This window comes from Theropithecus gelada, chromosome 12 (assembly GCF_003255815.1).
Source record: "Theropithecus gelada isolate Dixy chromosome 12, Tgel_1.0, whole genome shotgun sequence".
Taxonomy (NCBI): domain Eukaryota; kingdom Metazoa; phylum Chordata; class Mammalia; order Primates; family Cercopithecidae; genus Theropithecus; species Theropithecus gelada.
Genome location: NC_037680.1, coordinates 44,367,665 through 44,391,965, shown reverse-complemented (window position 1 = coordinate 44,391,965; position 24,301 = coordinate 44,367,665). Strand labels below are relative to the sequence as shown.

At 39.0% G+C, this 24,301-nt stretch overlaps 1 protein-coding gene across 1 annotated transcript in view; it reads left to right on the top strand.

Annotated features, from left to right (window-relative positions):
* Nucleotides 1-21,087, top strand: part of STK39 (serine/threonine kinase 39) — a 292,241-nt gene extending 271,154 nt beyond the window's left edge. Inside the window, exons 17-18 of the mRNA XM_025405116.1 lie at nucleotides 10,563-10,627; nucleotides 19,535-21,087. Coding sequence (XP_025260901.1) covers nucleotides 10,563-10,627; nucleotides 19,535-19,609 — 140 coding nt within the window. The 3' untranslated portion in view covers nucleotides 19,610-21,087. The remainder of the gene's footprint in view (nucleotides 1-10,562; nucleotides 10,628-19,534) is intronic.
* The last annotated feature ends 3,214 nt before the right edge of the window (nucleotides 21,088-24,301 follow it).

Sequence of the window (24,301 nt, the reverse complement as noted above, 5' to 3'; positions counted from 1 at the left end):
CCAAAAAAAAAAAAAAAAAAAAAAAAAAAAAAGAAAATAAATTTTTGTTCTACTTGAGTTAGCAGTTTTATAACCCAGTCTTTTCATTAAAATTCCAGGAATCCTTACCCAGTTTGAATGATGTGATTGTAAAGTTATTAGAAACCTGTATTCAAGAGTGCTTTTAGGGTCCTTTCCATTCTTTCGTGAACCTCCTAAGAGACACTATACTCTAACATTTTGCATGCTTGTGAAGTTTTCAGGAACTGCATCAGCATTAAGCACTTAACCATGGAAATGACTTTAAACAGTTATAGTTAAAAATACAATTGACAAAGAAATATAGTTATTTCTGTGGTCTACAATAACAACATAATAACCATAATTATGATTGATAGCATATACTCAGACATATTAGAATTTTAGAAATCCCATACAATTTTGGAACATATATTAATATCATTCACTAAAATATAAGCTGAAGAAGATTAAACTTTTTTATTATTTTTGACAATGCTTCCTGTGTAGCTAAACATGTTAAATAATTGCTCGCCTTTCTTTTAGATGCTTTGGGGGCCCTCTGTAGCATCTCAAAGTTAGAGGTCAGAAAAGACCATTTTGAAGCTGAAATTTGATTTTGGAAAGGTTATCAAATATATTAAAGTTTTTTTTTTTTTTTTTTTGAGACTGAGTCTGGCTCTGTCGCCCAGGCTGGAGTGCAGTGGCCGGATCTCAGCTCACTGCAAGCTCCACCTCCCGGGTTTATGCCATTCTCCTGCCTCAGCCTCCAGAGTAGCTGGGACCACAGGCGCCCGCCACCTCTCCCGGCTAGTTTTTTGTATTTTTTAGTAGAGACGGGGTTTCACCGTGTTAGCCAGGACGGTCTCGATCTCCTGACCTAGTGATCCGCCTGTCTCAGCCTCCCAAAGTGCTGGGATTACAGGCTTGAGCCACCGCGCCCGGCCAAATATATTAAAGTTTTAAAACACTTGGTATTATGAAATAGAATTCTAGGTTACCATAAGTCATTCATTTTGCCAAAATGATGACTTAAAAAAATTTTAAAGGCAAAAACCTTTACTTGTTGATAGAGGGAAGACTTAGCTTTTCAAACAGTCTGTCTCTTGTCTTTGCCTTCTTTTTTTTCCAGTAGTTTATTCAAAAGGCAAACAAAAATCTTTTATTATCTTTTAATATTACATGAAAATTTGTTTAAGAGAGAAAGTCAGATTTCACCCTTGCATTAGTGTACTATTAATGTCTACCCCAATTTTTAATAAAACCTTATGGACAAACCTTCCCAATCTTAATCAGTGTAACCGTAAGGTGAGTTTCTCATAAACCTTTTATAACCCTTTACAAATTTTTGTTAAAGAGCAGATTAGTGCTTTAAGAAAATCCTGTTTGTGCTTTTATCTCAATGTTCAGTTTACAGAAAATACACCTTTACATTTAGTCAATATATTCACACACAGAATTTTTTTACATGATTAATTTTTACAGACTTTCCACAACTGTTCAAACCTTGAACTTATTCTTACTAAATTTAAAACAATCCTTTAACCCTCTGAATTAGGCAAAATTTACATTCCTATGCCATCTTACAATCTTTTATCAAAAACGAATTTCATTCTCCTGGCACACCTTGCGTGTAAAACTGTTTTTTCAGTAGTCTCAATCACGTGTTATAATGGTAACTCAGCGACTTTTGATGTATAAATTTTCTTTCACAAATCTTTTCACGACTTACACAAACCATGTTTTGGACATTTTGACTTGTCCTGAACATCCCTCTTTTTAAACAGCCAGTTATTTTACTTTAGGACAAGAATTTACCATACAAGATCCTTTCTTGTGTAAAATCCATTTTCTTTATAACCTTCTTTGCATAGCTAGGGGGCGTGGCTAATTCCACATGTCCCCAGGCCTTATCTAGAATCTAATGCTCCAAAATAGGAAAACTGAACAATTTCAAAAGCGTAAGAAGCAGTTTATGACCTTAAAGCGTTTAGCAAACCTAGTATCTGACCTGCCTAATTTAGTCCAAATGTCTTTATTTTACCAATAATCTTTAAAGCCATTTTTATTTCCCAAAGATTACTAAAGTTACATGAACTAAGACATTACAGTTTTTACTTTTCTGACAAAATATTTAAGCACTTATGTTTCTTAAAGCCAATTAATTAGAGCTCTTTTATATAAACATTACACACACAACACATATATAACTACACAAATAAATGTTTTATTTGCCAGTTTTAATTTTTTTTTAATTGGATTACTGGCTTTAGGGTAGAGTCCTTGGAAGAACAGGGCTAGGAAAGTGTGCAGTGTCTAGGCCCTAATAACCTGGCACAGCTGGAAGGCAAAACAGCTGCCCAAAAATTAACGATCCTATTTTTACACCAGATCCTGGATCCCAAAAAGACCAGACCCTTAGATTTTGAGGGAGATTTATCCATATCTAATTGCTGGGGTTCCATGAGGAAAACAGATTTTTTTCAAATAGGGTCTCTGACACCTCCTGTTTTTCCCAAGGAGTCCCAGGCTGTTAGAGCTTGAATATCTACTTTTTATTAAGCTAACTTTGAACTATAGCACTTTTTTACAAAAAGTCCTTTTAAATCTTGTATTACCCAACCCTGGCTAGCCAAATGACCAATGTGTTCGAAAAAGGAAAATTTAAGATGGTTCATGGAGGGGAAGAGAATAAACAAATGGTAAAGCCCACCCACTTATCATACCAGAAAGTACTCATTCCCAAAGCCAGGAATTGAACCCTGCACCCAGGCCACCATTGTGAAAAGAGAATGCAAAGCCACATGGTTACAAGGTCAAGCTCCCAAGGGCCTAACTGACCAGTTTGCTCGGCCGTCTTCAACAGCAGGCTTGTGGGGTCCTAGGCACACATTTTATCCTAAGATACCCCTCTTTATGGCAGAACAAGGCGGAAAGACACACAGAACACACCAGATTTACTATAGCTCAAGGTCAACCTCAGAATTTTTTTTTTTTTTTGTAGTAAGTAAAACTTTGCAGAGAGATAAACGGTGACTTTTACCACTCATTTAACCAGTTTGCACAGAGAGAGGCCAGAGTCTGACTGGTAAGAAATTCTTACCCTTTTGCCAACATGCCAGGTTCTGGGTTCCCCTTCCCTGAGCAGCCCTAGTGACCTTGCTTGCCACAATGTAGCCCTGGGGCTAAGCCACATCATAAAGGAAAATGTCTTTTTTTGTTTGTTTGTTTCCACAGGCAAAAGCCTCTCAGTTTTGCAAGTTGCTGCCCAAGGGGTTGCATGGGGTAACCCAATTAACATTTTTTGTTCTGGCCACAGTGTAATACGTGAGACAAAACACAGACATCAGCCACTCAACATTGAACTGACAAGGCTCAAACTTGCCCCTGATGGGGCCCTGACATCTTTAATCCATTTTTAACCGAGAGGGACTTTACTGAGGGGAGGGCCTCTAACCCAATCCTATCCTTTACTCAGGTAAAATGTACCCCATTACTTATCCAAAGGCAGCCGATTGGTGCTGCAGTCTTTTTCCTTTGTATTGGGATAGTAACTAAGCTGAAAGATTAGCAGATTTAACTTTTCATTTTTAAATGCACTTCCATGCATTGTTGATTCGGAACATTCCACAGTAAGTTAACTTTAGTAAGAGCCATTTCTGTAAGACTCCACTGCTTTCTGTGCCTAATGTGTAAGCGTGAAGGAAGTTAGTTTTTCAGAAATTAAGAATCTCATTTTTACCTAAAATATTGACTTTCCTCTAGGGTTCCCTTGATAAACTTAACCAATAGTTTTTTTCCTACCTACATGCACAAGAAAAATGAAACAAAGGGGTAGAACACAAAAATGCCCACAAATTTTTAAGAAACAAATTGTACACCCCTACAATATTATCATTTGCTACCAGTTTTCTTTCTGACCTAGTCTGATGTAAGAGGCCTCTAACTGGATCCAGGCCAGTTAGTTACCAGATTAAATCCATTCCTAGACCCAGTCCAATTTCTGTCATGACTTCCAAACCCAGTTTGGATCAGAAATTTGCTCAAAGAAACTCAGAGAGCTCAAAACACAAATCCGCTGGAGCTCCAAAATCTAAGAGAGAACTTACCCACAATCTCCAGCTGCTCCGAAAGATCAATGGATACAAGTGGGTCCTGCAGTTACCTTGCATGTTCACTCAGTGCTCCTGGTGTCATTAGAAGCTCTTCTTCGGATCCCACTTCTGACACCATCTGTTAAAAACTTCAGCCAAATTAAATTTAAAGGAGTTTAATTGAGCAATGAATGATTCACAAATTGGGCAGCCCCTAGAATCATAGCAGATTCAGACTCCAGGGGTGCCTTATGGTCAGACAAATTTATGGACAAAAAACGTAAAGTAACATACAGAAATCAGAAGTGAGGTACAGAAACAACTGGATTGGCTACAGCTTGGCATTAGCCGTATTTGAACACAGTTTGAACACCCAGCAGTGTATGACTCGTTGAAGTATGGCTGCTGAGATTGGCCAGGACTCAGCGATTGTTACAGGCTCATACTCCTAAGTTAGGTTTTCAATCTTGTCTACTTAGTAAGTTAGGTTGCAGTTCATCCACAAGGACTCAAATATAGAAGTACAGAGTCTTTCTCAGGCCATATTTACTTTTCCGTAACAGGGCAAATGAATCGGATTATTGCTTAGGAGACAAATGTTTGTAGAAACTTTCCAAAACAGGAATAATTCTTCTTTCAGAGAGTCTCAATGTGGGATTCTTAGTGTCTTAGAATCCTCTAAATTGTATACATACTTTTGTGAGCTTGTGTCTGGGGAGAAGGCCTTGAGGATATTTACCAAATACAGTGTACTAGACATTGTACTGGGCACTGATGTCACAAAGATTCATTTTTCCATTTATTCATGTATTCAATACAGATTGATATGCGTCTGTGTCAGGCACTGGGAACATAGTAGTGAACAAAACAGTTCCTGTATTCATTGGAGCTCATTTTCTGGGTATGTGGAGTAGGTAAAGGGCCACATCCAAAAATAATGCATAAATATATAGCATATTAGGAGGTGGTAAGTGCTGTGAGAAAGAAAAATTCTGGGTAAAGAGAGAGTGAGGGGGTGGTGGGGTGTGTTAATAGGGTAGCCACGGACATTTGAGGAGAAACTGAAAGGAAGGGAGGGAGGCAGTCATGGAGTTGTGGAGGAGGAACATTTCCGGGAGAGGGAATGGCAGGTACAGAGGTTCTGGGCGAGCCCCTGCCCTAAATGCTCCAGGGTCAGCATGGAGGCTCTGTGGCTGGAGCAGGAGCAGGGAGGGAGAGAGTGGTGAGGGATAAGAAGAGAGATGGAGCAGGAGGCCTTATCAGGTGGGTTTGGTAGACCATTGTAGAGACCATGGCGTTACTCAGAGCTGGAAGGCCAACAGAGGGTTTTGAATAGAAAAGTAACATGGTTTGTCTACATGTTAGAAGCCTCCCCTGCCCTCTGGTTGAAGCCTAGGCCATTGAGGGACCGGGGTGGAAGCAGTGAGACCACAGGTTACTGCACGAGTCTAGTGGCAAGTTGGTGGTAGTCTCACTTGGGGAGCAGCAATGGAGGTGGTAAGAAGTCATCGGTTTCTGCATATGTGGATATATTTCAAAGATGAATCTTTTACAAAGATGAATACAATTTTTTCTGGGTTTTCAGAGTTTGAATCTAGTGAGGAAATCAGATCTGTGACAGATTATTTCAGTACATGATGATAAGAGCAGGGATAGAGAGCTGGAGGATAATGGAGTTATAGAGCCTTTCCTGGGAAGATTCAGGGTAGGAAATGGCAAAAGATAAGCTGGAGTGGTTAGCCAAGGCCAGACCATGGAGGTTCTCATTGACCATGTTAAAAATTTGGACTTTATCCTGAAGTTGATGGAAACAGTTAAACAGCATTGCTCAAGGAGGTAACACACTCCAGTTCTCAATCTAGGTTCTCCAGTAACTCTGGTGAGTATGAGAAAGAGGGCTCTCAGCAGGTAAGACAGAAGGCAAGGAAACCAGATAAGATATTGCCATTGTCCAGGGCAGAGAAGAATAATTTATTAACCGCTTGCTATACATCAAGCATTATTCTAAGCACTTTACGTGTGTTAATTAATCCTCAAAACAAACCCTATCAGGTAGGCACCATTAATACCTTCATTTCAACAATGACCAATGCATGGCCTTGAGCACAAAGAGGAGGCTAAGTGAACTTCGTTCAGGAAGGTCACACAGCTGTGAGCAGGAGGAGGATTTGAACTCTGGCACCCTGGCTCAGGAATTCAGGTTCTTATACACTGTGCTACAGTGCATCCCATGAAGATGAGAGCCTGGAGGTTTAGGGAAAATAATGGGGTGAATCTTTTATTTTGTCCCAAACTGAGTTAGTAAGTTTTCTGTATGTGTGGCTGTATTTCAAAGAAATCTAATTAAAATAAAATGTTAATTTTATATTACTGTTCTAGCGATATCCGTAAGAAACCTACCCTCATACCATCTCCTTTTCTCCTTACTTAGAGCTTGGATTGTCTCTTTCTTTGCAATTTCATGCTGCCTTTCTGCATCAATCTATTCAGGGTGTCTCTTTGGATAAAACAATATTTTGAAGTCATCACCTTGTCAGGTAACCCAAGACCATGCTTTTGTCTAATGTTAGAAATTTTTTACTGTTGGAAGTAGCACATTAGACTCCGTGTTCATTGGTTCTCTTTTCCCCATAGCTTGTGTTTGGAAACAGCTAAAATTAAGTGAATTAACTCACTGTCACCAGAACATGGGGTTGGTGTGAAATAAGCTGGTAGGTACCTCAGGAAAAAGTGTATCTTTTGACTAATTACTCAGAATATAGATGTAGACTGTAAATGTCATATATAACTTATTTTTCCAACTGTCAAAATGTGAATAATTTCTCAAATAACTTAAAACGGAACTAGTATTTAACCCAGCAATCCCATGACTTGGTGTGTATCCAAAAGAAAATAAATTGTTCTGCCAAAAAGACACACACATGCGTATGTGCATCACATTACTATTCACAATAGCAAAGACATCGAATCAACCCAGGTGCCTATCAGCAGTGGATTGGGTAAAGAAAATGTGGTACATATACAGCACAGAATACCACACAGCCATGAAACAGAACGAAATCTTAACATTTGCAGCGACATGGATGCAGCTGGAGGCCATTATCCTAAGTGAATTAACACAGGGACAGAAAACCAAATCCCTCATGTTCTCACTTGTGAGAGCTCAACGTTGAGTACACATGGATACAAAGAAGGGAACAGACACCAGGGCCTACTTGAGGAGGAAGGAGAGAGGGAGGCAAGGGTTGAAAAAGTACTGGGTACTCTGCTCAGTACTTGGGTAACAGGATCAGTCATACCCCAAACCTCAGCATCACACGATACACCTAGGTAATAAGCCCGCACATGAACCCCTGAAGCTGAAACAAAAGTTGAAATTACATTTAAAAAATGTGGAGAATTTGAATAGTGCAAGGAATGTATACAGAAAACAGTGTCTGGAGAATGCCTGACTTAGTTTGCCAAAAAAGTGTCGGCTCTGCTGCCTTGCCTCCAGTGGATTACCCCCAGGATGATCTTATTTCCTTCTCTATTTAGATTCAGGGAGGTACTGAGCATCAGCATCTTTTCCATGTGGCTGTTAATGATACCGTTACAGTTTCATAAACAACAATACTTATCATACCTTAGGCCAAATGTTCTCCAAAAAAAAAAAAGTAACTAGAAACTTCCAGCCCTGACAGGTATTCAAGCCTCAAGTGTGATACAGAGAAACGAAAAAATAGAAAAAAATTTCATTGTTCCCACAAAGATACCCTGTAGTGACAGGTGGGTGGGAGGAGTGTTGGTAAAGCCATAGTGACAGGGCTTGAGGGCCACAGTCCCTGAGGGCCTCAGTGCATATTGTTGGTGTCCCTGTTTGCCCAAATAACAGAGAAAGAGTGTGGGCTGGGAAGGGAGGGACTAGTTCAAAGAAGATAGCACAGTGTCTGCGGCAGAAACCAAAGGGCATGAGTTTTATTTGGGAAAACCAAGAGGGATTTGAAATGAGTCAGTGGCTACTGAGCAAGCAGGGTTCAGACACCCCATATTTTCTAGAAACTCGAGTGTCTTACAAAACAAAGGTCAGTGTTCTCAGCACAGGCTCAGGCAGCTCTAAAGCAACAGCCAGCCCTACCCAGCCCTTCCTTCTCAGCTCACGTTCGAGGTAAGGAGTATTTTTATTTTCGAAATCCAGGTGCACAGTCAGGAGATGGGAGGAAACAGTGACACCCATCTTTTTAATGAGCGTTGCTACGGGAAAAAAAATTAGCATCACCCTGAATTTTATGTGATGTCAGTTAAATGAAGGTGTTTTATAGCACTTTACAACAAATTAGAATCAACCAAATTGAAAATAAGCCTAGCAGCTGGGATAAGTAATCAGGTAAGTGGCCAGTTTTGCTATTTTTGCTTTGAGCTGAAGACAGAATTTGAATTTTTAATGTCCCAAAGGTGTGAGACTCACAATTGGGGAGCGTGGTTTCTGGGATGATTGTTTAAGATGCAGGCAGCTCCATCTTGCCCTTCAGTCTCCAACTTGCTTGACACATTCCCTGGAAATTGGCCCTCGTGTATACACATGTACACCGGAGAGAGGGTTGTGAATTAGTGTAGGCTAGACCTCTGCTTTTGACTGAACATTAGAGAGTAGACTGGAAACAGATGACCCAGAACAAGGCAGTAAATCATCCACATTAACCGAGAAACTCTAATGAAAGGACTGAAATTTATGCGAAGAATTTATGGCCACTCATGAAATCAGCCCAAATCAGAGGAACTATTAGAACACTTTTATGTTTTAAGAAAATGGGTACTGTGTTCATTTGCTGTGATTTGCATATAGTCAGAATGCCCTGACATGATAAATACTGGCTTTGGTGGACAGGATTTTACGGCAGAGCTTTGCACTCCATGAGCCAATGTTTCTTGCATAAATGCCTTGATGATTTTAGTGTCTAAAATATGTTCAGAAAACTGTTGAAAGGCCACAGGAAGCTTTGCCATGATAACTATTCTGGAATTGGTGCCCTGGGGTATACCTGATATGTGTGTGCTTGCGTTTGTGGGCAAAAGAAAGAGGAGAGAAAGAGGAGGTGGATGGGAGGAGTGTTGGTAAAAATGAAACTACAGATCACTCAGAATGGAAGTATTAAAAGGGCAACAAATGAAGATAAAATGATGCTTGCAATTATGGTTTATACAGAGAAATAGGCCATATTGAGTACATAATTTTTCTTTTTTCTCCTCTGCAGCTGATGGATTAAATGAAATAAACTAATCTGCAGAAAATCCATGTATCTAGGTTGTTGTCAGTCGACCTTAGAGAAAATTAAAATTTGCACAGATTTCTTACTACTTTCTACTTATAAATTTTCTACTTGAAACCCTTTTCTCAAAATACTTATATGTTTACTATTTTATCTTAAATTTTTTTTATCTTAAAAAATTCAGATAACTTTTCAATATCTAACTACTGAAGCAGCAGATAATTTTACTCATTAAAAAAATAAAAATGACAAACAGGATATTCTCCCATAAATTCTTCAGCAGTAACTTCTCCTTCCCTAAGCAGTAGCCCTGATTTGACTTTCAGGACTTTATACTTCAGGTGTGGATATGGAAAAAGTAAGTTTTAAGTTTCCATCTACATTACCTTTTGATAATTCTGTTCATTAGCAGTACCCTGAGCCAGTGGAGTACGCAGGAAAAGCTGACTTCTCTACTGGGGTATCAGATAGATCATTACATCATGGAGAACAAGGACAGATCTCTAGTGAATCCAGCTAATACTGAAAACATATCTACAGCACTGAGCTCCAACCTGACAGCCTCTAGTCTAGTGCTTGACCCTGTTCAGCGAACTTGGCTATTATTCAAGGTGGCACTTCCCTGGTTTGACAGATCATTGCGCTCTGAAAGCCTTAAAACATGCGCTTGAGTTGTAGAGGTTATCCACGGTGTTTTGTTGCCTTGATAAAAATGGGTTCAGAGAATTGAGTGAATTTATAGGACAGGGGTTCAAATGTGCTGACCTTCTATTTCCAGAGAAAGGTTTGGTTTTTTTTGTTTTTTGTTTTTTGTTTTTTCTCCCCACTACCTCTCCTCTTTGTTTTGTACTGCCCTCTCCTGGCTAATACATTTCTTAGTAATGAATATTTAGAGAAGCCAAGTGGCAGAAACACTGGGGGTTGCTATCATTTCTACTTTCCATTAGAAAGTAATTTCAGATTTTATTATATGAAATGCAGAGTTGACATATAGTGATTAATTTAGATGTGTATAGATACAAGATTGCTGAAATAATATCAGTTGTTGCAGAAAATATCTGTAAGAGTAATTTGATCATTTATATGGACTTTGCAATGTTTATGAAAGAAATGATTTTGCAATTTATTGCATCATTAGTCAAATTTTCTGAGTCACTGATGTGAAAATCCAGTGTTACTAGAAATAATTTGAACACTTTCTCTCTATGTTTGTGTTTTACAGTGGCTGCTAATTTACAGAAGATTGTAGATGATCCCAAAGCTTTAAAAACATTGACATTTAAGTTGGTAAGTGGAAAGTTATGGAAAGAAGGAGGTAATATTTTGCCATGCTGTGCCAGCAGGGAATAATAATCTAGTTTAATAACCTACTCTGTAATTTTGCTGCTGTTGTTTTCTTTTAGAATCAATTTTTGCATTTGGAAACATTTGACTCTGCAACATTAGGGAACGTTTTCTGACTGTAACTGGAAATTTCCTCTTCTATGAGCATAGCTTTTTCTTTTATCATCACACCTTTGACTAAGAGTGGCCATGTGAGAAGCCTAGATCATGTTGCTTACAGTTTGTATCGCAACTTGACCATTAAGACAAAATTACACTGAATTCAAAGCAACACTCTTAATAAAGCTTTCCTAAGACAAAAGCCAAGTGGTTCTAACTTTTAAAAATAGAGGCTGATTGTTGTAGAAATGGTTTAGGTAATTGGAAGCAATTGTAGAACAACTTAAGGCTGGCGAGCAAAGACACAACATTTTACTTCCACATTTCAAATCACAGTAGCAGATTTTTGTAGAAAGGAGATATTTCAACAGTTATTCTGCACTAGTAGATTTTAAACTTAAGTACTAGGTGGCCACAGAGATACAGAGTACTGGACATCCTGGGTGGTCAGAAATGGAGAGAAGTGCAGATAGTCCAAAGTGACCATTTTCCAAAAAGTTTTAGCAAACAGTACATTAAGGCACATTTAAAAAATCACAAGTTAATTTTATCAAAGGCTGGTCAGAATCCCAGAAGCAATTTTAGATCTAGATGGCAAACACTTTGCTGTGCACAACATACATTGATGATCTTTTTTATATTTGTGAAATTAAATGGAAAATGTGGGTGACCAAAAATGCTAAATGATTAGTTACAGTAAATGTGAGCCTAGTGCTAATTAACTTTCTGGGTCTTGCTTCCCATCTAATTTTAGATAGCTAGGCTGTGTGATAAAAGAAAAACACAGAGATTTTCACAGAAAAGAGATATCTGAAGGAATTCTTTTTGCTTTGATAAGAAAGTAACATTTTATTCAGATGTAGAGTGCTAGGTTAACAAATGGGAAAATCCCTCTTCTAGTTTGGGATGACACTGTCGCCTCTTAATGTGTGTGTGTGTGTGTGTTTTTTTTTTTTAATATGAGAGTATATTGATAAGAAAATGGCATCCTGTGTCAGTATTTCAAGCCAATGTATGTCCCTTTATTCATTTTTTAAATACCACCTCCAGAACATTTTCCTAATTTTTTACATGCAAACAGAGATAAGAGTCTGAAACTCTCATGCAGGACTTTTCTTATTTTATTATGAAAGAGGAACAGTAACCCTGGCCCTTTCCTACTACCGAAGATTTTGTGAAAACAGCCGCTGTACAGTCTCTAGGTAAACCATAAGAATAATGTAAAACTCTCCCTCATCTCCTAATCGGCTTATATGTTTCTTAAATTCTCTCTGGATTCTGTCCTCTTCCCTGCATCTCCATTTCCTGCACCCAAGCAGGATTCTGTCATCTTCAGAAACTAATCTCCCTGCCACCAATTTGCCAGCTTTTGGCTCTGTTTACCACCCTGTGGCTGTAGCCAGAGTAATCCTCCCACAATCCCAAAATGTAGCAGACACAGTGTGTCCTCTGCCCTATTGTAAACCACATACCTGGGACATGGCTAATGAAACCTGGTCTGCCCCCACCCCTCCAGCTCTCCTGCTTTACCATTATTTCTGGTAGCAGGCCCATTTCACATCTCAGGAACCCCAGGCTCTCTGATTTGCCCAAAATCACACAGTGATCACACAGATCCTGAGTCTGGAAGCTGCAGACTCACCCCTGGTCTAGCCTCAAAGCCCGTGCTGTCAACAGCCATTCATTCTTGGAGGCAGACCCCTGCGGCCTTAGGGTTGTACAGTTTTCTGTCATTTTGTAGATTCCTCCTTTTGGATGAGCGGGTACATTTACATTGGCTGGGACTGAGTCTACATTGGCTGAGACTGAATCTCCTTTGTACCTTCAGCAGATTGAGTAATAGTGGCCTGTCAGGCACAGGAGAGTTTTAGAAACAATTCCATATATGTTTTCCTTCCCATTACAGCTTGAAAATGTAGTAGTGTGGTATTCACAGTAAATGGAAATTGATAGTTTATTCTCGCCAAAGATAAAGATGTTAAAGAAAACCAAACTCACGAGGGACCTTATTTCTGTCACTTAACTTTCTGTCCAGCCCTTGTTAAGCTCCAGGAGGGTTTCTTTGTAGCTATCAGCTGCCAGCCGGTTTGAGATCGACTTGACAGAGCTAATTTGAACTGGTTTTTGGCCTGATCTTGCGTAGGACGCTAACATCTCGATAAACTGCAGAGATTCAAATGCATTTACCCTCATTCATCAACTTGGTTATTTTATTCAGGAATAAAAGATCAAAGCATTTTAGCAGCGTTTTTCCTCATAAGCTGCTGCTGCGCATGGTCCCTTTATCTCTCAGCTGTTTATCATTATTTTAATCTCAGTGCCTTTCATTACTTTTTAAAGGAAAATGTCAGGGGCCTGAAAATTATCTAAAGAACAGCAGTGTCATGATACTGTGGTTCTTTACCTCCCTGCACAGTGGTTTCACTCGGGCGCTGGGACACTTTAAACATTGAATGCCTAAGGCCGCAGGGGTCTGCCTCCAGGAATGAATGGTTGTTGAGAGCGTGGGCTTTGAGTCTAGACCAGTGGTGAGTCTGCAGCTTCCACTGTGTGATCCTGGGCAAATTAACCCCAGAGAGCCTGGCGTTCCCAAGATGTGAAATGGGTCCTGTTGTAGGACCTAGTGTCTGGGTCCTACAACAGATACTCTGATTTAATTGCTCTTGGTGCAGCCTGGGCTGTGGGAATATTAAAAGGACTTCATGGTGGTTCCAGTGTTCAGCAAACCCTGAGAAGCATTCCACAGGGAGATTAATAAGTAGGATTTCCATTGTTGGTATGGCCAGGGGCTGGGAGATCAGATTCTTCTCTTCACTTTTAACAAAGTGGTTTGGGCATAGAGGGCATTTCAGCTCAACTGTTATGTGCTCTGAGTTTGATGTATTAGTACTGTTTTATTGTTGTAAGCCTTGAGACAGGTCTTTATTTTTAAGCCATTTTTGAATGGACGACTGGGCAGTTTTGTAAGTAGGTGAATCTTCCTGCTTTCAATGCATTAGAAAAAACATGAAATAAGATACATTTAATTTGCCCTTGAAGACAGAATACAAATTTTGAGAACATATAATTAACATCTAATTGGTACACATTAACATAAGCATTATAGGTTTTAGTTACTGAAGTTTAATAGTACTATATGTATTGCAGATAGAAATTTCATAAGCATTTTCACAGTGACTAAAGGGACTTCTTTTTAGAGGTTCTCAGCTTCTGCATAATTGGAGGCTGCATGACTAAGGCAACATTTTGCAAAGTGCAGGTAAAGTCAAGCCTGAAATGGGGTAAAAACTCCCTAAGCGTTTTAACTTTCTCCTCCTACTGAAGGGGTAGAAAAGTGAGACAAAGATCTTCAAGGAAAATTCCAGTTCCAGAAGGTCCACGTGGCAGCTCTGTGCCTCCTACTCCCAGCCTAAAAGAGTGGCTGTCCACCTGTGGCCCCGAGACTGACAGTGTCAGCTTCCCTTGGGAACTGGATTACAATGTAAATTCTAGGACCCCCATCTCAGGACTAAGGAATGAGAATCTCTTGTGGGGTGGGACACTGGAATCCGTTTTAACAAGCCCTCCAGGTGATTCTGATGCAGGCTGAAGTTTGAGAACCAGTGCTTTAAAGGAAACTTGTAGTTTCACACTGGGAAGCACTGGGATAGACCGGTGGTTCTCAGACTCTATGGTGGGGGCCACCTCAGACTCTCCTGGTCTGAGGATTCCAGAGTGCACCCGCATTTGGGGTGGAGGCATTCCTTGTCAGTGACGCCAGGCAACCATAACTTCAGCTCCTCCGTGGGGTGCAGGCCACACCTGCTGTCATGGCAGGAGGGGGGAGGAGGTGGGTGTTCAGGAATCAGAATACACCCTGAGTGAAGCGTGCATGGTGTCATACACTGTCACACTAGCTCCCTGATAATGTATACATTTTCCTTTGGTTGGGGGGGCAGACTGTTACCTCTGCCTTCTTAGGGATTTTTGGCTGGGCCTGGAAGTAAACTGACATAAAACAGATTAACAGGAGAAAAGCATACATATTTATTTAATCTAAGTTTTATATGACCTGAGAAGCCTCATAAAGAAATGAAGACCCTGTTAGAATTGAGCACATATACTGAGTTGGACAAAGCAGTAAATGATGAAAGGGGCAAGGCAGTGGGGTCTGGGATGAGAGTTCATTGTGGAGAAGTGACTAGGAACACGAGGATGAGTTTAACAAGGTTTGTTTGTGTAGATGTCTGTCAGGGACTTCAGCTCCCCACCTCTGGTGATCAGAATATCTTTCTTCTTCCAGGTGCAGGGAGGAAACCTTCCGCATGGGAGTTTTAACTCCTGCTTTTAGGAAACTCAGAGGGCCCTTCCTGCATCTGTTGCTGTTGTTGTTTAAAGTGTCTTTAACTCAAAACAATGAAATAGAAGAGTGGCGTATTTTGGGATAGCACATTCTGAAGCATGGGCCTCAAACTTCTGAGTTTCCCTGAGCCCTTCTAGGTGACCCTGGATATCAAAACTCTTTGTGACTTGCCTTTTCCACTGTGTTGATGTTGGTGTAAAGCCATGGTGGGTAAAACTGGTAATGTCAGTACACATACAGCAACATCAGACTGCACTAATAGTCGTTGTGTTCCTCAAAGCCAGGCACTGTCACTCACTGTGAAAAAGCAAAGCCAGTTTCACTTGAGAATTTTCCTAACAAGGCAGGAAACATTACTGACTTCATTGAATTTCAGCTACAGGACACATCTTTTCAGTGTTCAGCGTGATGAAGTGGGAATCACTCCTTCATTATCTGGGTGTACATTGACAGGCTCCAGGAAAAGCACTTGTGAGATTGTTTGGTTTAAGCTTACCTACATACTTTTTCTTTCTTCATGAAACATCATTTTTACTTGAAAGAATAGCTGACAAACTGTAGTTATTCAGACTCAGATATTTGGCAGACTTTTTTTCAAAATGAAGAAAGTAAGACTGACACTTAAAAAAAAAAAAAAAAAAAACACAAACAAAAAAAAAAAAACGATGGCCGGGAGCGGTTGCTCACCCCTTTACGTTATCCCAGCACTTTGGGAGGCCGAGGCAGGCGGATCACGAGGTCAGGAGATCAAGATCATCCTGGCTAACATGGTGAAACCTCATCTCTACTAAAAATTAAAAAAAAAAAAAAAATTAGCTGGGCGTGGGGGCAGGCACCTGTAGTCCCAGCTGCTCGGGAGGCTGAGGCAGGAGAATCACTTGAACCCAGGAGGCGGACGTTGCAGTAAGTTGAGATCACACTACTGCACTCCAGCCTGGGTGACAGAGCGAGACTCTGTCTCAAAAAATATAAATAAATAAACAAATCTGACAATATTTGTTGTTGATAATAAATTCAAGCTTTCAAGCAAAAATAGGATTTTGGAAAACTTGTATTGCTACTGTAAGCTTGACAGTAATCCAGTATTTAGACTTTTCTGATGAGATTGGTGATGGGTGTTACTAATGAATATGATTTGTTGACATTGTATAATGAATTGTTCATATTGTATAATGAAACATGTCAGCCATTTAGAAGATCTGCATAAGTCAGTGATGCTTAAAGTCATGCATGGGTAAAAGATCCACTCAAAGTGCAAGGTAGACCAATAGATTTTAAGGTAACAGGGTACGAAAATACTGTGGTTTCAGAGTGTACATTGCAACTTACATTAAAGAAACTGTCACTTGGCAAGTTCTAGTGCAGTAACAAATGATATCCACAACTATTTGGAAAAGCTATCAAAATAATCTCCCCTCTTTCATACATATTTGTATGAGGCTGGATTTTTTTTTTTCGTGTACTTCCAGGTAAACAGCATAAAACAGTAGATTGAATACAGAAGTAGGTATGAGAATCCAGCTGTCTTTTATTAAGCAAGACATTAAAGAGGAAATGTAAAAGTCATGCCACTCTTTGAGTTTTCTTGCAGTGGGTAGGGGGACTATGGTTATTTTTCATAAAGATTTTATTTATGTTTGTATGTAATCAGTTTATTGTTAAGTTTAATGAATTAGTAAAGGAATATTTTTTAAATGTTTTAGTTTTAAGATAGTATAATTAACCTATGTAAACCTATTTTATGTTTTTAAATATACTGTTTATATTATTACTTTAATATCGACATAGTTTCAAATAATATGTTTAAAATACTTTTTAAATCTCTCAGTTTTAATTTCTAAGACCAGTCAGTCTAATGAGTATAACCCACATAAGCAGATACTTTTTCGACTCCTCAATAATTCTTAAGAGTATCAAGAGAGCCTGAGAACCCAAAGTTTGAACATTGCTGTTTTGAAGGGTCATTGGTTCCTTTCTCTGAATTTCAGAGTCGTTTGCATATCACCCTCATTTGTGCTTTGCAGGCTGAGAGAGCCCTGGACTCAGCAGTGGGAGCCCAGGTAGCAGAGGAAGGAGGGCTGAGCGCTTTGAAGCAAACAGCCAAAGGTCTTGGCCAGGAGACAGACATTTCAGTGTAGCTATGGGAGGCACTGAGGACCCAGGGTGGGTAGGGACTTTGTGAAGACTCCTTCTGTGATGTTCTCACCATAACCACTGGTTTATCACCTACCCTAGTAAGTTCTCATTTCCATTACTCTTCACAAGAAAGGATTTAATATTCTCATTTCTAGTCAGTTCAACCACTATTGGATACTGTAGTTTTATTCTAGTCATTTTAACCTCCTGATATTCACATTGCCAAATTTCTGATGAAGCTTTGAAGTACATTGGTGTATTTCACATTTGGCAATCTGACCTTCTTGTCACCACCAGCAGCCGTAATTTGTCTTTGGATGTTTGTCAGTTGCCTGTTAATTACACAGTTGTCTGCCATTATTCAGTGGGTTGAGTAAATGATGTTAACAAGAGCTACACATGAGAGAAGGGAAGATTTAGGAAGGTAGATAAAGAAACAGTGATAACACAAGGAGGAAATGGATAGGGAAGGTGAATATTACAGTGTCAGTGTGACACCACCAGAAATACCTCAGCCAAAATGCCCTTTATGCCTGTACTACTTTGTTGAAGGTGATAAGAGGAAGAGCATTTCAGACCTCATTGCCACTGTCAACACAAACAATGACAATTTTACTTCACTGAATATCTTATCTGTCAAATGAAACCAGAGATATCACTAGACAGGTACAAAGTAAATTCCTTTCTTTAAATACTGATTAATATTTTTATCCTTTAGACTAGTGACTTTTTTACATAAGCATAACTACTTACATAGATAGAATGTTATTTTAAAGACAATCATTTGAAAATATTCAAGGTACAAACATTATAGTTAGCTACTTATTTAATAGAAAATGCTAGAGTTGATGCTGGTACATTGTGAACAGTACAGTTCACAAAACAATACAGTACGTAATCTAAATATATACAAGCAGTGCTAAGCAGGTTAATTGTGGTGATTGGAAAGTGCACTTTTCCATGGGAAACTAATTGTTGTGACAATAATTTAGCTGGAATTAGGCTCTGAAAAGGATTGTATGATCCTTTGGTAATTAATTGCCCATTCCCATTCATCATACTTTTTTCTCCCCTCCTTGTTTTTCTTATGTAATGTCCAATTCTGATTTATGTACTGTAGGATGAGAGGCAGCTTAGAATGGTGATCTGAGGAGAGAGAGAGAGAGAGAGAGAGAGACTCTGAGTGTCTCTCTAAAAGCAAGGGGGAGAGGTCAGAAAGAAATGAAAATAACTTATTAATTAGGACCAGTGAGAGGTTTGAAGGGCAATGGCTTCTTTCTTTTTGAGACGGAGTCTCGCTCTGTCGCCAGGCTGGAGTGCAGTGGTGCGATCTCGGCTCACTGCAAGCTCTGCCTCCTGGATTCAAGTGATTCCCCTGCCTCAGCCTCCCGAGTAGCTGGCACTACAGGCGTGTGCCACCAAACCTGACTAATTTTTTATATTTTAGTAGAGACGGGGTTTCACCGTGTTGGCCAGGATGGTCTCAATCTCCTGACCTCATGATCCGCCTGCCTCGGCCTCCCAGAGTACTGGGGTTACAGGCGTGAGCCACCGCGCCCAGCCACGGCAATGGCTTCTTTCCAGTTCTTTCTGATTTTGAAGTAAGAAAAATAAAGTATTTGACACACCATAATTTTGGCCAATTTTAGGCAATTAATATGTCTGAAAATATTACAAAATTCTTTTATAGAAAAGAATTCTTATAATACCTTTCCCTGTAAAATTTATTCACTGGTATTTATATAGCAGTTCTCTCTAATGAGCCCATCCCAGTACTTGGTGATGCCTTTTTTCTGGCAAGTTTTAGAGAAGAGATGAGTTTGGTAAAAACTAAATTACTCCTGAATGACCTGTTAGATCTCTTCTGCTTATTTTCATGTTGTTTTCAGAATGATTACTAAGGTGATTTAGTTAGAAAGTATATTTAAAATAATTGTATCTAGTTGTTGAAAAATTTGTTTGTGGTTTCTTAGCAGTGGTGTTTCATTGACTGTTCCAAAACTTCCAGCCTGGGCATGGTATTTTAATGGATAACAAATCCCTTCCCACCTCTGTTCCGTACTTCATAGCATGATCTGGCCACAATGCTGACAGCACTTAGCTTCCAGGAGCCATTCAAGAGAGTGGCTGGCATCTCTCTTCTGGAAGAAATGGGACACATGGTCCCATACCAACTGTGCCTTTGCTTAGATCTGCCGTCATAGGAACAAGACGTTAACAACCGGCAGCAGCAGCAGCAAACCAGCACTGAGGCTTTCTTTTTCCCTTTCCAGGCGTCTGGCTGTGATGGGTCGGAGATTCCTGACGAGGTGAAGCTGATTGGGTTTGCTCAGTTGAGTGTCAGCTGATGTATGTCCCTTGATGTCACCCTGATCTGTCATGTCCCACCCCCCTCCACACACTCCCTTCAACCCTCCCTCTTTCTGCCCATTTCTTCCCACCCCCTCACTCCCATTTCCCAGCAAAATCAGAAGATTGTGAAGAGGCCAGCTTCAACAAAATTGGATAAAAAAATAATTTTTTAAAACTTACAACACTCCGAGTTCTGCTTTATTCTCTAGCAATCCACAGTACAAGAACAGGCAAATGCCACAGCTGCACGACTGTTGCTAATTTTTCCAAAGGCTATTTAATATTCTTAGCAATCAATTTGGATATCCCTTAAGTGAAAAGAATCTGAAATACACTCAGGTGGTCTTATTTATTGGCAACAAAAGGAATTTTCTATCCAGAAGCCTATTTCTCCTTTCATTGTCGTTATTTCTGTTATAATACTTTAATTGTACATCTGACAATACTGCCTCTTTTATGTTGTATTTAGAAATTAATATACTTATAAAATTAAGATTTATTAGCCAAACTTGAATTCTAGTTTTAAAACTGACTGTGAATTTTATTTTTCATATATTTATGCATTACACACCTTAGCTATAAGAAAAAAAGGGTTTTGAATATATGCTTCTTGCAGTTAATCTCGTTATTTAAACAAAAAGTTTTGGGTCTATCTTTGGAGTATTTGTAACTTCTAAATTTTGAAATGACTGAATTAGGAATTTGGATGCTTATTCTTTTAGTTTGTTTGCCTAAAAGCCAATTTACAATCTGACTGTCTCTTGGGAGAGGGAGGTGCCTTGCAAACTTTCACATTAAGAATGTGCCTGAGGCTGCTTTACTCTGGAATAGTCTCAGATCTAAAATGTCCTCTATATAAGGTGGCATATGTTACGTTTTGCTTCATTGGACCGTTTAGAATCCTATGTAAAATGTTGCCATTCTGTTAGATTGCTAACTATATACCCATCTCTGATTTGGCTCTCCTTAAGTGATAGGATTTGTTATTCTAAAGGTGATAAACTTGAAAATATCAGAATCTGAGTTTTACTTGAAATTTTGCAGAATACCCAGCTGGAGTGAAAATTGAAAGGGTTTTGTGCAATGACTAAAAGGTAAAACGCTGTTAAGGTTCAAGAATAAATACTTTCAACCCAAGTAGCCCTCTGCTTGACTATATATTATGGAACTAGTAAACCTTAGGATTTTGAAAATTGGAGTCTAATCTTTCAGGGAGGTGGGCTCCCAGGATGGTACCATTGCTCTTTCCTAGCTAACCCTAGATATGGCAGCTCTTTAATGTACTTTAAAAAGCAAATATATATTACTAAGGAAAAAAAGTTATTTATAATTGCCTTGTCATAATTGTTAAGGTGTTCTAGAGCCATTTGCATACAATTTAATGTAATTTCATTCCATTCTATTGTTTACACAACGATTACTCAAAGATGACTGCAAAGGTAAAAGGAAAATAAAAGTGTATTGCACAACGAGATTGTTTTGCATTGTTTCATTCCTCCTTTAGATATAATCTGCATTACTGCATTGGCATCTAGCACTTCCATAAAATGCCTAGTAAAAGTTAACTAGTGAAAGTGCCCTAGAGGCAGAGTAAGGAGGCGTCATGCATCCAGTACAGAATTGGGTTGACAAGTAACTTGAATTAGCATGAGGAGAGAATGAAAGGCAAACATTTCTACTCCATGTAGACAGATGGTCTTGGAATTAAAACCCCTATAGGGCTATAGGGGACAAGAGAGAGTAATTCCTTCCAGCCACTTCGTTCATTTTAGTGCTGTTAGTCCCTGAGGCTCAGAGTGGTTGAATGACTTGTCCAAGGCCCTTTACAGGACTACTTGCAGAGATAAACTTCCCAGGATCCTGGTTTCCTGACATTCAGAGCATGTCCTTTACACTCTTCTGTACAACTTGTGGGTGAAAAGACCCTCATCTTCTAAGAGGATAAAATGTACATGAATAACTGAAGGACTTTGCAACATGGAGACTAGTCAAAAATCAAAATTGGAGTCTAATCTTTCAAGGGGGTGGACTCCCGGGATGGTGCCGTTGCTCTTTCCTAGCTAACCCTAGATATGGTAGCTCTTTAGTGTACTTTAAAAAGTAAATATATATTACTAAGGAAAAGTTATTTATAACTGCCTTGTCATAATTGTTATATCATTTAATATCTGTATTTAAACATGGTTACAAATCTCATTTAATGTCTGTATTAAATTTCCACCCATATTTTCGTATCCATCCTAATGGCATTTGAGGTCGTTTGCATACATTCATACAATAGGATAGAGATGTAAAAATGCATAAAGAAATTAGGATGAAGGGACAATAAGAACTGGCTTACAAGATGAATGCAAGGATAAAGTTAGTAGGTAAAAATCACCACGAGGGCCTACATGTGGACTAGAGCTTCCTACCCACCATACTACCTTAATTCCCAACTATACAGAGCAATCTATGAATTCAGTATAATCCTTATCAAAATTTTAAAATTATATTACCCACAGAAATATGAAAAATAATCCTAACATTTGTATGGAACCACAAAATACCCTGAATAACCAAAGCAATCTTGAGGAAAAAGAGCAAAACTAGAAGCATCACACTTCCTGATTTCAAATTACATTATAAAGTTATAGTAATCAAAACAGCATGGTACTGGTATAAAAACAGACCAGTAGAACAGAATAGAGTCCAGAAATAAACCCACACATGTATGGCAATTTTTGACATGAGTGCCAAAAATATACAATGGGAAAAGGACAGTCTCTTCAGCAAATTTTGTTGGGAAAACTGTGTATCCACTTGCAAAACAATGAAATTGGACCCTTATCTTACAACAGACACACAAATGAGCTCAAAATGGATTAAAGACATTGTAAGACATGAAACTATAAAACTTCTAGAAGAAAACAGGAAGAAATCTCCTTGACATTGGTCTTATCAATGACTTTTTTGGATATGACACCAAAGGCACAGGCAACAAAAGCAAAAATAAAGTGGGATTATATGACACTAAAAAGCTTCTGCACAGCAAAAGAAATAGTAGACAAAGTGCAAAAGTAATCTATGGACTTAGGAAATATTTGTAAACCATGTATCTGTTAAGGGGTTAATATCCAAAATGTGTAAAGAACTCATATAACTCAAGAGCAAACAACAACAAAACATTAAAAATAGTCAAAGGACTTGAATAGGTATTTTCCCAAAGAAGACATATAGATGGCCAATAAGCACATGAAAATGTACTCAACATCATTAATCATCAGGGAAATGCAAATCAAAACCACAATGAGGTATCATCTCACATCTGAAGATAAGTGCTGGCAAGGATGGGGAGAAAAGGGAGCACTTATATGCCTATTGGGGGAATATAAATTGGTACAGCTATATGGAATACAGTATGGAGGTTCCTCAAACATTAAAAATAGAACGAACATATAATCCAGCACTCCCACTTCTGGGTGTATAGCCAAAGAAAATAAAAGCAGTATCTTGAAGAGATATCTGTACGCTCATGTTCATTGCAGCATTATGCCCAATAGCCAAGGTAGTGGAAACAACCAAAGTGTCCATGAATGTATGAATGGATAAAGAAATTGTGTTGTTTTGTTTAGAGACAGAGTCTCGCTTTGTTGCCCAGGCTGGAGCGCAATGGCATGATCACAGCTCACTGCAGCCTTGACCTCTCAGGCTCAAGCAATACTCCCACCCCAGCCTCCCACGTAGTTGGGACTACAGGTATGTGCCACCAGGCCCAGCTAATTTTTAATTTTTTTTTTTCTTTTTTGGTGGAGACGAGGTTTCACTATGAAGCCCAGGCTGGTCTTCAACTCTTGGGCTCAAGCGGTCCTCCCACCTAAGCCTCCCAAAGTGCTGAGGCTGGCCAAGAAATTGTTTTATACACACACATACAATGGAGTACTCTTCAGCCTTTAGAAAGAAGAAAATAACATCACTTGCAATGGCATGGACGAACTTGCAGGACATTAAGCTAAGTGAAATAAGCAGATACAGAAGAAAATTTCTGCCTGATCTCATATGTGGAATCTAAGAAAATGGTAGTTATGAGGGGCAGGAGGACAGGAGAAATGGGGAGGTGTTTATCAAAGGGTATGAAGTTTCAGTGATACAGGATGAATAAGTTCTAAAGATCCGACGTACAGCATGGGTACTATAGTTAATAATGTATACTTGAAATTTACTAAGAGAATAAATTGTAATGTTCTCACCATACACATAATGGTGACTGAAGAAATATATAGGTTAATTAGCTTGACTGCAGTTCACTATATCAAAGCATCCATTTGTACACCTTAAAATTAAGCAATTTTTATTTTAAAAAGTAAAAAAGGAGAAACACTCTTTCTGGCATAAATGCTTAAAAACTCTTCTAGGAGGTAGAAGTTATGTTTTCAGAAATTATAAAATTCTCAAAACCTTCATACAATACATATACAGCAAGTTGTGAACAATTTCCTTTTATGGAACTTTCAGTAGGGGCCTAGAGTTAAACTGTATGGTGAGAAATGCAGGTCAGCAAGGAGCTGAAGGAGCATGGTCCAAGGAGTCACTCTCTCTTTTGGTCTAGAAAGATACAATCATCAAAAGTTTATAAAGGAATGAGTAGATGGCATACCCTTCAAGCAATCCTCTGTGCCTGTTTTTCTTAACCAGGCTTTTGATTAAAC